Raw genomic sequence first — 14,621 nt, forward strand, 5'->3', positions numbered from 1 at the left:
GGAATGAGAGCTCCCGCCCGTGGTTGCGGGGCGGGACTTAAGGCGCTGGGCCAATGAGAGGGCAGGGCGCGGAGACAGGAAGGCGGGAGCCGGGGCAGAAAGACACGAGAGGAGGGAGCGCCAGAAACCGGAAGGGGAGAGAGGGTGGAGGGGTGTGGAGAGTCTGTAATGCAAGAAGCCTGAATGAATGAGCAAACATATAAATCCGTGACTGAGTGACTGCTTTAACGAACTCAGTGACGTGACGGAGGTGTGACTGAATATAAACCAACCGTAGGAAGCTGCCGGGGTACGTTATGCAGTTGGCAAACTCCAGAACCACGTGCAGCCCAGCTGGCCCCAGCTTGAAGGACGTGTCCTATTCAAGCCGCTCCCCAGGGTCCTCCTCAGTCACTCGCTTATGTGAGGGTCACCACTGTGGAGCACCCCGAAATTTGTGCCTCTGTCCCCCAGTATCCTGTGGCTTGTGTGCCCTCCCCCAATACACCTGCCTCCCCCAGCCCAGGACTGCCCGGGCCACTTGAAGTGGGGGCACGGACCACAGCTGCATTCAGCCCTCCTGTCTCATGTACTTACTACAGCACAGCTGATCCTTGAACAAGCGGGATGGGGCGGGGGTGGTATTTAAGGGTGCTGACCTTCAGCATATAACTTATGGTTGGCCCTCAGTGTTACCACCAGGGTTCTTGGACTCCCTAATCAATAGAAATTGATATGAGGCCTGAGGAGAAATTCAGGTAAGGCTTTATTGGGACTCCTGCAGCAGGAGGGAGAAAACAAGTAGCAGGTTCGCTGGCTCGCTCCCTGAAGCGGGGCAGGCTGGGCCCTTAACCGAGGTGAGCCCAGGGGTGGGGCTGGAGGGGTGGCTTAGGTAATCTGCCCACCTCCTTGGTGGTGCTGTGTGCAGGGGGCATGCACAGTACCGTTTTTGCTCCCAGTACCTTGTTTTTGCTCCTGGTACCCTGCTTCTGTTCCCAGCTCCTCAGAAGTGACAGTTGGGTTTTTGGTCTTTTTGTATCTTGTTGCTCATAATTTGCCCCAATTGCACATGCACGCAGTTATTTTTAGTCCCTTATAGTTTCTTTGTATTTTGTTGCTGGAGGAGATGTTTGTCCAGGTGCAAGCACTGCAGCAAATGGTCCCACGTCCCAGCTTGTCTTATCAGTATTTGAGATTCCTCCATATCTGCGGGTCTGCATCCAGGGAGGGGTTCAAACAACCCCAAGTGGTGCAGTGCTATAGCATTTACTATTGAAAAAATCCTGCCTTAAGTGGACCTAGGCAGTTCAACCCCTTTTGTTCAAGGGTCAAGTGTATTTGTTGGACCCAGTAATCAGTTTGCATTCTGGGTCTCAAATAGTAAAACCATCCCCCATATTTATTTGTTTGGCATACACAGAAATTTCAAAAACATTTGCAATTGAATTCTTTTAGACAGGTAATAGTGTGAATTGGTGGGGAAATTTAAAAAGGAAAAAATCTCCAACTCAGAAAAACCTCTCCGAAAAGATAGTAGAGAAATAAAATAGTTTAATATTGTATAAGCATTAAACCAGAATGTGATGCACAGCACAGCTGCTAAGAGATTGCAAAGAATAAAACTCACCCTTTCATATAGCCAAACAGACACAACCCATTACATACATTTTCAAACAATAATTAGTTCTCAAGTATTGACAGCACCATTTGTTACACATAGTTCATCCTAAATTTACCTGGTAATTGGGGTGACTATCTGCTGTTACATTGGCTTTCTAGAAGGGAAAACTAACTTCTCAATTCTTTATGACAGAGGTAGTTTTGCTACTTGGAGCAAGGTGCCTGTCAAAGTTAGGCTCCTACCCTCCCACAGAAGCTGGGATGTAGGGATGCTATCTCCTTTGATGTCTTCATTTCAAAGAGATGGATTCCTAGTCTTTGAGAAAGACATTCCTGGGTTCGGAGTGTATTGGGGTGTTTGCAGAAAAGCAAGGCTAGTGTGGCTTAGAGCTGCATCTTCAGGGGTTAGAGTGGTATGAGGTAAGTTGGAGAGATAAAGGGAGGCAAATTGTGTAAACTTTGTCAGCCATAGTAACGAGGTTCTAATATGCACCTGAACGTGTTCTAAAATGTACCTGTGGGGGACTTCCCTGGTGGTCCAGTGGTTAGGACTCTACACTTTCATTGCTGAGGGCCTGGGTTCAATCCCTGGCTGGGGAACTAAGATCCCACAAGCCGTGCAGTGTGGCAAAAAGAAAGAAAAAAATAAGGACTTGCCCTTGACCAGCTCCAGGAAGACCACTTCTGAGTCCTTGGAATATCTTGACTAGTGAGAGTGATTTTTATGCTTACGCCTGTAGGTCCCACTGTATCATTATGACCAGATAATTTATGCTAACAATGTGACTCATGATGAAGGGTGGGCTTTGTATTGCCTGAGGCAGCACTACATCTTTGCCTTCTGCGGATCCCGAGTATCCATGGTAGGTCACTTAGGCGCTGCGAGCCTCGGTAAAGGAATCTGTGGACTCTGAAGCTTGGGTGACCTTCCTTTGTTGGCGATAACTGAACATGTTGTCACACATCTTTGCTGAAATTTGAGTCCCTGTGAACTGCACAGGGAGGGATCACCTGGAAGGGGTGCTTGGTTTCTCCCGGACTTTATTACACGTGCCTTCTCCGTTTGGTGATCTTGGTCTGTGTCTTTTTATTGTAATAAACTGTCATCATGAGTATCACAGCTCTTCTGAGTCTAGTGAATCCTCCTAGCAAACCACCAAGCCTGAAGGTGGTCTTAGGCAGCAAAGAACCATGAAAGTTTCCCTGAAAAAGAAAAGTTATGACCTAGGTGGGTATTCTGGTAAAGGCTTCCCTAGGGAAGTGCTATTTGAGGTGAGATGTGAAGGATAAGCACTCACTCACTAGCCAAAGTGGGTAAGGAAGAGCCCTAGAGAAGGGGAGAAAATGAAAAGAAACGGAAACAGGAAGTGGAGAGAGAAGAGCAGTCAGACACATGCAAGAGAAAAGGCAGTAAATTAGGCACATCCCTTACCAGGTAAGACCCCATGGACGGGCTATGTTAAGGATTCCCTTTTTATCCCAAGAGTTAAGGAAAGTCATGAAACACTTTAACGGTGTGTGTGTTGGGCAGGTAGCAGGGAGTGAGATGCATCATCTGAGTTTCATCTCTGGTTACACTGTGGAGAATGGATTGAAGAGGAAACGGGTAAAACAAGACCTAATTACTAAACAGAATTAGAGGTGATAAATGATGGTATTATGGTCTAGGAAGGAAGTGGTGGATTACAGAGAAGAGGATAGACTTGAGAGGCATTAAAGAGGCAAAACTGGCAACTTTGCATGTGGGGGATGAGGAAACAGAGGTAACCAGGCTGAGTAAGGGATTTTTTTGTTTTGGCCATGCTGCGTGGCATGTGGAATCTTAGTTCCTCAACCAGGGATCAAACCTGTGCCCTCTGCAGCGGAAACCTGGAGTCTTAACTACTGGCCCGCCAGGGAAGTCCCCTGGGATTTCTATCCTTGGTAACCAAACAGTGCCATGTAGTGTAGAGGCAAGACTAAAAGTGGATCAGGGGCTTCCCTGGTGACGCAGTGGTTAAGAATCCGCTTGCCAATGCAGGGGACACGGGTTCGAGCCCTGGTCCGGGAAGATCCCACATGCCACCAAGCAACTAAGCCCGTGTGCCACAACTACTGAGCCTGCGCTCTAGAGTCCACGAGCCACAACTACTGAGCCCGCATGCCTAGAGCCCATGCTCCACAGCAAGAGAAGCCACCGCAATGAGAAGCCCGTGCACTGCACTGAAGAGTAGCCCCCATTCACTGCAACTAGAGAAAGCCTATGCGCAGCAACAAAGACCCAACGCAGCCAAAAATAAATTTAAAAAACTTAATATTTGATTTAAAAATAAAAAAAATAAAGACATGGCCTTATCTCATTCTTTAAGAAAAATAAAAGTAGATCAGAATCAGGGAGAAGTGGAAGCCACTTTAGGAATCTTTAAAAAGTCAAGTGGAGAATGAGACATCTTTGAAACATCCAAGTGGGGACAGTAAGAAGAAAATCAGGGGTTCGGGTCTAGAGCTCCAATAAGTCAGGACTGGGAAAATAAATTTCAATTTGTTCAAAGTAAAGAAGATAACTGAAGCCAAGGGTGCAGATGAAGCCTTGGGAGAGACCACAGAGTGAGAAAAAGGCCTATGAAAAGTATTTAGAAATTTCAAAACTGAATGGGTGACTAGAAGTGGATGAGTTAGCAAGTTAGAAAAAAAGAAAGAGGGAGAGAGAAACCCAGGAGACTGATGTTACAGAACCAAAGAAAAAGAGTATTTCAAGAATGGAGGGGTCAACAGGGTCAAGTTCAGTCTCAAGAAAGACAAGGGCTTAAATTTTTTTTCTTTTTTTCGGTATGCGGGCCTCTCACTGTTGTGGCCTCTCCCGTTGCGGAGCACAGGCTCCGGACGCGCAGGCTCAGCGGCCATGGCTCACAAGCTTAGCTGCTCCGCGGCATGTGGGATCTTCCCGGACCGGGACACGAACCCGCGTCCCCTGCATGAGCAGGCGGACTCTCAACCATCGCGCCACCAGGGAAGCACCAAGGGCTTAAATTTTATAAACATGGGAGTCACCACCAACCTTGCCCAGAGTGGTGTAGAGGGTGGGACTGTACCAAGGAGGTTCACAATGTAGGGAGGCTTGGGAAGTGGAGAAAAATAGAAGAGGTAATGGTGAAGTGCAATAATCGCAAGGAAAGGAAAATAGGTCCAAGGGGACTCCTCAGTTAAAGGGAGAGGGAGGAATAAAGAAGTGAGATGTGGGATAGAGAGTGGTGCCTGACACTCAAGGCCATGTGGGAGGACGAATCAGAAAGAGTGAAGGACAAAAGAACATGCAGATGAGAAGGAGGCTTTAGGCAGCTGAGATCACAGGCACAGCAAACATTGGGCAGACTACGATGGGGAAAATGTTGACGATTGCTTAAGTGATTTCAGGTTTCAAGGAGAGAGAAAATGAGGAGAGCACATCAGATGTGTATGAAGATTTATACCCAAAATCAAGAGCATGAAATGGAACTAGAATGAGCAATAATAAGCAGAAAGGTTGAAAGACCACGTGGCTACAGATGCCATAAGGGACAAGGGAGGAAAGTGATGAGGATGCCTGTTAACCAGGAGGTGAACAAGAAAACAAATGATGTAGCAGGACTCGGGAGACAGCACACAGAAAGGCGTTTCTTCCTTCACCTCTCAGAAAGTTGGAATCATACAGGGAGACTATCTGAAGTTGTCATTAATGAATTTGTGGCCCCCAGTTAGCCACACTTGGTCATTGTCTGAAGTGTGTGACTTTGAGAAGGGAATCTGGAACCATCTTTCTAAAAGACAAACACCTGGGGGTGGAGGTAAGTGGCATCTTACTAACACCTTGGCCTGTCAAATACCTGCTATTTGCTCACCTGGACAGCCTCTCCTTGGCATTGTTCTTTCCTCTGTCCAGGACTCTCCACACCGTTCCAATTTAAAGATTGCATCTGGCTGGGTGCACTGACACCCTGGTTTCTGGAAATGCCTGATTTGCTCTGTTATATTCCTAGTATTTATCCTCTCATTAACGCTTTCAGGCAGTTTTAAAATGTAGGATTTAGTATCCTGATATGAGGCCAACAGATGATTGCCGTTGAAGAAATACAGTTCTGTAAGATGAGGTCACGCCATGCTCCACAGGGTCACATGGGGACGCACTAGTGTGGAGTCAGCGGCAAAAGGATGGAGGCGGGAAGTGTAGGCAAAGACTGTGTTGTCATTTTCACTGGGAGCAGTGGGCCAGGGGAAGCAAGCAGGCTAAGTAGGTTTAGGATTAGCTAGCTGGGATAATTTCAGCACAGTTCAGAGTGCAGGGGCTGTCCTTAGTTTCCTGGGATCTAGGGAAGGGTCTTGAAGCATGAGAACTTGATAAAGGCAGTAGTAGTGGGGTCTGGACTCTGGAATGGCTGGTTTGCATTTAAAAGGCACACCCAGTGGGGAAACTTATCTGGAGGAATCAGCTAGCTCTAGGAGGAGCAGTCTCTACAGGATCAGCAAGGTCCCAAATGTTAGAACTTCAGAATAAAAGCACATACATTAACACATGGATATCCAAAACAAAGGGAAGGAGGAGTGGCCAGGAATTTTCTAAAAAGTCTTCCAGCAGGTAAGAACCAGGTCAGGAAGTACCAACAGGAAGTCAGACCACAGGGCCCATGGCACTGACACTGCTCTGAGGGAGGCATAGTTGCCCATCTACCATTTAGACCTTTAACTGTGAGGTGTGTAACCTACCTGTGAGCAGATTACAAATCTTTAACCCTCAACTCTCAAGGATGACATCACTGAGCATTCCAGAGCCGCACCACCCCCCCATCCCACTGAGACAGGAAAGGTCATCTGCAGGCCAGAGTGTGAGTACAAAGGGGAAAGGCACATACTCCCAGAGACCAGATTCCTGTAGCGGTCCAGCACCATGTCTCCAGCAAGGGCCCTCCCCGCTGGAGCCACCAGCTCCCACTCTCTCCAAGTGAAACTCACACATAGATCATGAAGGCGACTAAGCCTGAAACGAAGTCTTTTAATTAAATCTTGTCAGGTGCACTGAATGATGCACATGTTCCTTATTTCTCTCTTTGTTGAAGACAGAGGCAAACAGCATCAATAGCAGGAACAAAGAGACAAGAAATTGTTGACTTACGTGCTATAGGAACACACAGCATTGATCTGGCATTTACATCTTTATAGATAAGGGTAAGCAAGCAGTGGGTGTATTTGCAAGTCAGACCACTTGAAGCCATGTATCTGTATATATATACACACACAGAAATACATATATATTAGGTCTATACACATTTATATACATATATATGGCCTCAAGTGGTGTACATACATACACATACATATACATACATATATTAATATTGGGAAGAGATAAGGAACTTTGTCACCAGACTGCCTCTGTACTTTGTCATCACTAAATTAAATCCTGGCTAGTTTGTTAAGTTCTACTTTGGCTTACTGATTTTTTTTTTAACAACAATTTCACCTCAGAGTTATGACTCACTTTTTGTTGTAGGAAACTGTATTTGCTTAATGTTTGTTACAGAAGTCTGAATTAATCGGCATCTTAGTACCATTTAAGTCACTATGAAGACGTAACACAGCAGGCCTGAGACTGCTATTCTCTTGAGCTTGCAAGGTTCACCTCTGCAAGGGCTGGGGTTTGGGACCTTAGATTTTGGGAGATTTCCCATCATTCCCACAAATGACGAGTGGCTCAGTGTGCCCAAGTTTTTTGTTTAACTGTGTGGCTTAATGCCAAAGATCTATCTATCCTTCTAGAGGTCTAGAATTTGGTATGTGCTAGAGTGTCCCCAAGAAACCCCGGGCACTGGGTCTCTAATTAGCTTCCCCAGTAGACATTTCAATCTATTGCTGTTAACTCCTTGATGGAGCTTAAATTAGGCCCGTCCTGTGTGACTTCCCTGAGACAGGACCACTGCAGATTGTCCCTGGTTTCCTCTGGACTTCAGTCCTTGTGCCTTTTCCCTTGGCTGAGTTTGCTTTGCACCGTTTTGGTGTAATAAAGCACAGCTGTTGACTGTAAAAATACGCAGAGTACTGTGAATCAGCAAATTACTGCAACTGAGGGTGGTCTTTGATGACCCAAAACAATCATTCATTATGACTATGATCTGGCCATAAAAGCTTGTGTAGATTTTCTTCAAGGTCAACGTATGTTCTATACGGTGCCAACTATATACACAGCTTTGTGTAAACACTGTGAGGGAGCCAAACATTATAATATAAATCCCCTGCTGCATGTAGCCATTCACTAGAACACACATATACTGAGTGTCTACTAGGAAAAAAAGAACAGAATGGGACAGTGGCTGGATGTGGGTGATGATGAAAAAATGGCTGCAAAGTGTGTCTGGCTTGGGCAACAAGCAGAAGACAGTAGGATTCACGGAGAATCCAGGCACCTTAAACACAACTCTGAACAATCTATAGGTCTCAGTTGTAAGATCTTTTCTCAGAAATTCTTGTGGATACCAGGCTTTTCATTTCTCCAGTTAATCTAGGATTTCTATCCCAACATCAAGATAAACCACCAGAGAACCATGACCTTGGACTATACAGTTTTGCCTGTTTTCTCAGAGTCCTTCTTTGGCATTATAAGCTAGGCAAAAATACAGAAGATGTATAAAAGAACCAAATGGAAATCAAACAACTGGAAAATTCAAAAACCAAAATGAAAACTCACTGGGTGAGCTCAATAGTAGATTATATACGAGACAGAAAGAAACCAGTGAGCTCAAAGGGAGATCAATGAAAGTTAATCAATGTGCGGAACAGAGAAAAACAGACTGGTGGAAACAAAAAGATGGGAGCCTGAGGTCCTATGGAACAAGAATGTGAGAATTATCATTCACGTTACTGGAGTCCCTGAGAGGAGAAAAAGTGTGGGGTTGAAAAAATATTTGAAAAATAACTAAAAATCTCCCAAATTTGGCAAAGAGCATACACCACATGATTCAAAAAGCTGAGAAAACACCAAACAGGATAAACCCTAAAAATGCTATGCCAGGACACATCATAAACTGAATATTATAATAAAAAACACTTTGAAAGCACCTGACGGAAAGGATGCCTTTCAAATAGAGGAACAATGGGTTGAAAGGCAGGTTTCTCATCTGAAACCATGCTGGACAAAAGGAGATGGACAGAAGAAAAAACAGACATGTTTTCTTTTGTCCTAGAAGAACTGTGGACCCCAAGTCTTATGTCGCACAAAAATATCCTTCAGGAATGCAGTGAACATAAAGACATTTTTAGATGAAAAAAGAAAAAACATTTGTTAACAGCAGACATACCCTAGAAAAAAGGCCACAGGAAATTTGCCAAACAGAATGGAAATGTTAACAGAAGACTTGGGACTTCAAGAATGGAGAAACAACAATGGAATGGTAAAAGTAGAGGTAAACAGACTATGCTTCTCACGAATTTTGTGGGGGGGGGGGAATAAAAAACTAAGTTGAGGCAAAAATTACAATATCCAATATAGTTCTCAGTATACAACGAGAAAATACAATTATATTAAGAATAGGGAATGTAGGTGAACCTAATGGAATCAAGGTTTCTATACATCAAAGTGCTAAAATGCTGGTACAGTCTGTGATAAGTTATGTATACATAATACAATACGTAAAGAAAATTAAGATATATACTCAAAAACATGACAGACGTATCAAATGGAATTCTAAAAAATATTAAAATAACCCACAGGAAATGGGGTGGGGGAACCCAAATAATAAAAACTGGAAAACAAGAGAAATAATACAAAGGGAACACACACAAAAAAAAGATTAATAAAATGGTACAGTTAAGCTCTAACATATCAATAATTATTTTAAATTTAGATGATCTAAACCTACGAATTAAAAGTGGCATAATGGATTAAAAAAAAAAGTATGACCCCAACTACATGCTGTCACAAGAAACTTACTTCAAATATAATGATGTAGATGTTAAAAATAAAATTATGGAAAAATATAGACTACAAACATTAATAAAAAAATGCAGTAGTGGGCTTCCCTGGTGGCACAGTGGTTGAGAGTCCGCCTGCCGATGCAGGGGACACGGGTTCATGCCCCGGTCCGGGAAGATCCCACATGCCGCGAAGCGGCTGGGCCCGTGAGCCATGGCTGCTGAGCCTGCCCGTCTGGAGCCCGTGCTCTGCAACAGGAGAGGCCACAACAGTGAGAAGCTCACGTACCACAAAAAAAATAAAATAAAAATGCAGTAGTGACTATACTAATATCAGATAAAGTATGCTTCAAAGGCAAGAAAATGAACCCCTTTATTATGATTAAAGGGTCAATACACCAAGATGACATAGCAATCCTATATGCGTATGCACCAAACAACAGAACTTTGAAATACATGAAGCAGAAACTTACAGAACTTGTAAGGAACAGACAATTTCTCAATTATACTTCAGGACTTCATCATCCCTCTCTCTGCAACGGACAGAAATACTACACAGAAAGTCAGCAAGGATGTAAAAAATCTGAGCAATAACCCCAACCAAGAGGATTGTGCAGACATTTATAGAAACTTCACCCAGTAACAGCAGAATACACATTCGTTTCGAGAAGCCTTACAGAACAAGATATACCACACCCTGGGTCATAAAACAAACTTCAACAAATTTAAACAAACCAAACATGAAACAAGTAATAAATCAGTAACAAAAGATACCAGAAAATGCTCCAAACAGTAGGAAATGAAACAATATACTTCTGAATAATACATGGGTGTCAGAGGAAGTCTCTAAGGGAATCAAGGGATATTTAGAACTGAATAAATTGTAATGAAAACTTGTGGGATAAGGCTGGAACAGTGCTGAAGGAACTTTATAATACTTAATGATCCATTAGAAAAGAAAAAAAAAAGTTTCAAATCAGTAATCTTAGCATCCCTCAAAAAATAAAAAGAGCAAAATACAACCAAAGCAAAGTAGAAGATATGATATCATAAAGACCTGAACAGAAATCAGTGAAATTAAGGACAGAAAGGTAAAGGGACTTCCCTGGCGTGCCAGTGGTTAAGACTCTGTGCTCTCAATGCAGGGGGCATAGGTTCGATCCCTGTGGGGAACTAAGATCCCACATGCTGCGTGGTGTGATAAAAAAAAAAAACAAAATAAAACAAAAAAAAAAACACCCAGAAAGGCAATAGAGAAAAATCAATAAAATAAAGTGCTGGTTCTTCAAAATGATCAGTAAAATTGGTATATGTCTAAGACTGACAATGATTAAAAAGAGAGGTGACATATTTCCAAAACCAGGAATAAAATGCGATGTAAGTACAGACCCTGTTGCCATTAAAAAGATAATAAGGGAATACTCCCAACAAGTCTCCAAATAAGAAAAGTTAGATGAAATGAAACATTTCCTTGAAGAGGACCAACTATCCAATTTATCCAATATGAAAACAGATACTCTGAATAGTTCCATACTTATCAAATAATATGTAACTAAAAAGTATCCAGAAAATCTCCAGGCTCAAATGGTTCACTGGAGGATGTTATGAAACATTAAAACAACAATTAAAAACAATTACATAGTCTTCCTAAAAAACAGAACTTGGGAAGCCACTATCACCTTGACACCAAAACCAGACAATGACAGTAGTTAAAAACAAGCAAAGAATGACAACTACGTATCATCAATCAAGAGATTATAGGAAAACCTGCTCAAAAAAATATAATCAAATGGAATGCTTTAATATATATTAAAAAATTTATACTCCACAACCAAGTGAGGTTTATTCCAAGGATGCAAGGTTGGTTTAATATTCAAAACTCAATGTAATACACTATATCAACAGGCTAAAGAATAAAAACCAGATGATCACATTAACTGATGGAGCTAAAGTATCTGCCAAAATCCAACATTCATTCATGACAACAAAAATCTCAGCAAATTAACAGAGGGAAACTTTCTAGACTTGACAGGAAAACTCTATGGAAAAAAAACAACCTTACAACTAACATTGTACTTGATGAAAAACTGACCATTTTCCCCCTAATATCAGAAACCAGTCAAGGATGTCCTCTCTTACTACTCTTACTCAACATCATACTGAGAGTCCTAGCTAAGTGCATAAGAAAAAGAAATAATACGTATACAAATAGGAAGAAAGAAAACTATTTGCAGTTGACATTTCTATGCAGAAAATACCAAGGATTCTATCCAAAGAAATGGCTAGAAATAACTGAGTTCAGCCAAGGCTGCAAGATACTAAAATATCACCCCCAGAACAATTATCTTTCTGTATGCTACTAAAGATTATGTGGAAATGAAAGTTTAAAACAATGCCAATAGGGAATTCCCTGGCAGTCCAGTGGTTAGGACTCCTCGCTTTCACTGTAGGGGGCCTGGGTTTTATCCCTGGTGGGAGAACTAAGATCCCACAAGCCTCGAGGCCAAAAAAAAAAAAAAGCCATTTACAAGTCACTAAAAAAAAAAACACCCCAACAACCTAGACATAAACCCTAAAAAAAATGTACAGAACCTGTATTGTTCAATATTACAAAATGGTAATGAAATATCAAGAATTACTTAGATACATGAAACACCATACCATGTACTGTGTTCATGGTGCTGCTTTTAAACAAACTGCTCTACAGGTTTAAATCAATTTCTATAAACACATGAGCAAGGTTTTTTTGCATCCTAAGATTTATATGGCAAGTCCAAGGAACTAGAAAGCGGAGTTAATTTAAATAATAAAAGTATTCACTTTACCCAATTTTAAGATTTACCGTATAGCTACAGAAATTAAAGAACAGATTGAATCAATAAAAAGTCTGAATGTTTGGTGTTTAAAACCACCAAAAGAACCGTTTGTTTTTTAAAAAAACCAAAGCCTGAAACAGTCTTAACTGGTGCAATAAAACGTGCCTGTGTGTCATATGTGTATCTTTATCTACTTAAATACCTGGCTTCAAGTGTCTAACTCTCCCAATACTGGACAGCAACGAATGTATATATAAGACACATAAAGGGTCAAGGCCCTTTGCCTGTGAAATAACATTCCCCTCACCCCAAGTAAACTAAGGGATCCATGACAAAGTGCCATAACCTTGACAGAGAAGTCTCAAACTATGTTTGCATTTCATTTTTTCATCTAAGTTTCCACCTTCGTTTTATAAAAATTCCTGAGATAACACTACAGTGTAAACTAAGGGAAAAACGTAGCTAAAGTTTTCCTTAGTGCACAATAAACACTGGTCTCTCCCTCACAGATGAACTCTCAGATGTAGAGTAAGGCTCTAGGCTGGGTCAATTCCTACAATGCGTCTTTACACAACTACTGATGATCCGTGACAGGTTTTCTCACAGAGAAGATACTTGTGGGGTTTCTCTTTGGTATGTACGATCAGATGTCATGGTAGGTGTTTTCTCCTGCAAAAGATTTTCCTCGGTGTTTACATTCAAAAACTCTTTCCCCAACAGGAGTTCTCGGAGGGTGACTGAGGTTTGCCCACTGGTGAAGGTTCTTCCTACATCTGTCACACTGACAGGGTTTCTCCCAGTATGAATCCTTTGATGCTGAGTGAGGGATGAGCTACGACTGAAGGCCTTTCCACATTCACTGCACTTATAAGGCTTCTCTCCCGTGTGGATGATGGCATGTCGAATGAGGTTTGTGCTCCAGCAAAAGGACTTCCCACACTCCATGCATTCATAGGGCTTCTCTCCACTGTGAATCCGCTGGTGCCTGGTGAGGCCTGACCTGCGGTTGAAGGCCTTCCCACACTCCGTGCACTCAAAGGGCTTCTCCCCAGTGTGGATGCTGAAGTGCCGAATGAGGTCTTTCCTAGTGCTAAAGGCTTTCCCACATTCTTTGCACTCAAAAGGTTTCTCTCCAGTGTGGGCCCGTTTATGCAAGATAAAAGTGGAGCAGTGGGTGAAGGCCCTTCCACATTCAGTGCACACAAAAGGCTTCTCCCCAGTGTGAATCCGCTGGTGCCTCTTGAGGTATGATCTGTGGTTGAAGGCCTTCCCACACTCGAGGCATTCAAAGGGTTTCTCCCCAGTGTGGATGACATAGTGGTGAATGAGGGCTGCGCTCTCACAGAAGGCTTTACCGCATTCACTGCACTCGTAGGGCTTCTCCCCAGTGTGAGTCTGCTGGTGCCACACGAGGTATGACTTGTGTTTAAAGACCTTGCCACATTCAAAGCACTCATACGGATTCTCACCACTGTGAATGATGTGATGTCGAAGGAATCCTGGCCTATGTCGGAAGACTTGCCCACATTCTTTGCACACAAAGGGTTTTTCCCCGGTGTGTCTTCTCTTATGTAAGACAAAGTTGGAGCGGTGGGTGAAGGCCTTTCCACATTCATTGCACTTGTAAGGCTTCTCTCCAGTGTGAATCCGCTGGTGTTGTGTAAGGTAGGACCTGCGGTTGAAGGCCTTCCCGCACTCTGTGCACTCATAGGGCCTCTCCCCGGTGTGGATCATGTGGTGCTGGAGGAGGTGTGTGCTCTTAATAAAGGTTTTCCCACACTCTGTGCATTCATAGGGCTTCACACCAGAGTGAATCTTTTCATGTCCAGCAAGAAGGTGTTTCTTGTTAAAAACTTTCCCACATTCACTGCATTTAAAGATACTTTCCTCTTCCTGAATCATGTGGTCATTACCAGATCCACATGAGTCATGGTCATGGACAGCACCTCCTGCAGGGACCAGCTCCTCTACAATCCTTGAACACACACCACCAGCTGTCCCTAAGCTGCCATGTTCAGGACTCATTTTCTCAGGAAGCTTCTCCCTCTGGGGGTCCATCCCTGGTCCCAAGTGTCCTTCCTGCATTTCCAACAGCCCATCCTGATCCTTGGTTTGTCCGAACTGGGAGTCCCCTGGGCCTCCTTGTATTAGTTCCTGGATAGAGGCTCCCTCATATAGGGTTGGCTCACAAGTGGTAGGTTCTGTGGTCTTGGGTTTTCCTTTGTCAACTGAAAGAAACCCAATAAACAAGGCCCATTAGTAATACCAACAAGGAAGAAACAAAATCGG

At 43.1% G+C, this 14,621-nt stretch overlaps 1 protein-coding gene across 3 annotated transcripts in view; it reads right to left on the bottom strand.

The window, feature by feature from the left end:
* Positions 1-1,236: 1,236 nt before the first annotated feature.
* Positions 1,237-14,621, bottom strand: part of LOC115848071 (zinc finger protein 264-like) — an 81,555-nt gene continuing 68,170 nt past the window's right edge. For 2 of the 3 annotated variants that reach the window (XM_060289452.2, XM_030848388.2), the window contains one exon: positions 1,257-14,560. In XM_060289452.2, the coding sequence (XP_060145435.1) occupies positions 12,933-14,560 (1,628 nt within the window). In that variant the 3' untranslated portion in view covers positions 1,257-12,932. Of the gene's footprint in view, positions 14,561-14,621 lie in introns of all 3 variants that reach the window. The other variant, XM_030848387.2, reaches the window with a different exon arrangement.

Source organism: Globicephala melas, chromosome 19, assembly GCF_963455315.2.
Source record: "Globicephala melas chromosome 19, mGloMel1.2, whole genome shotgun sequence".
NCBI classification, from domain to species: domain Eukaryota; kingdom Metazoa; phylum Chordata; class Mammalia; order Artiodactyla; family Delphinidae; genus Globicephala; species Globicephala melas.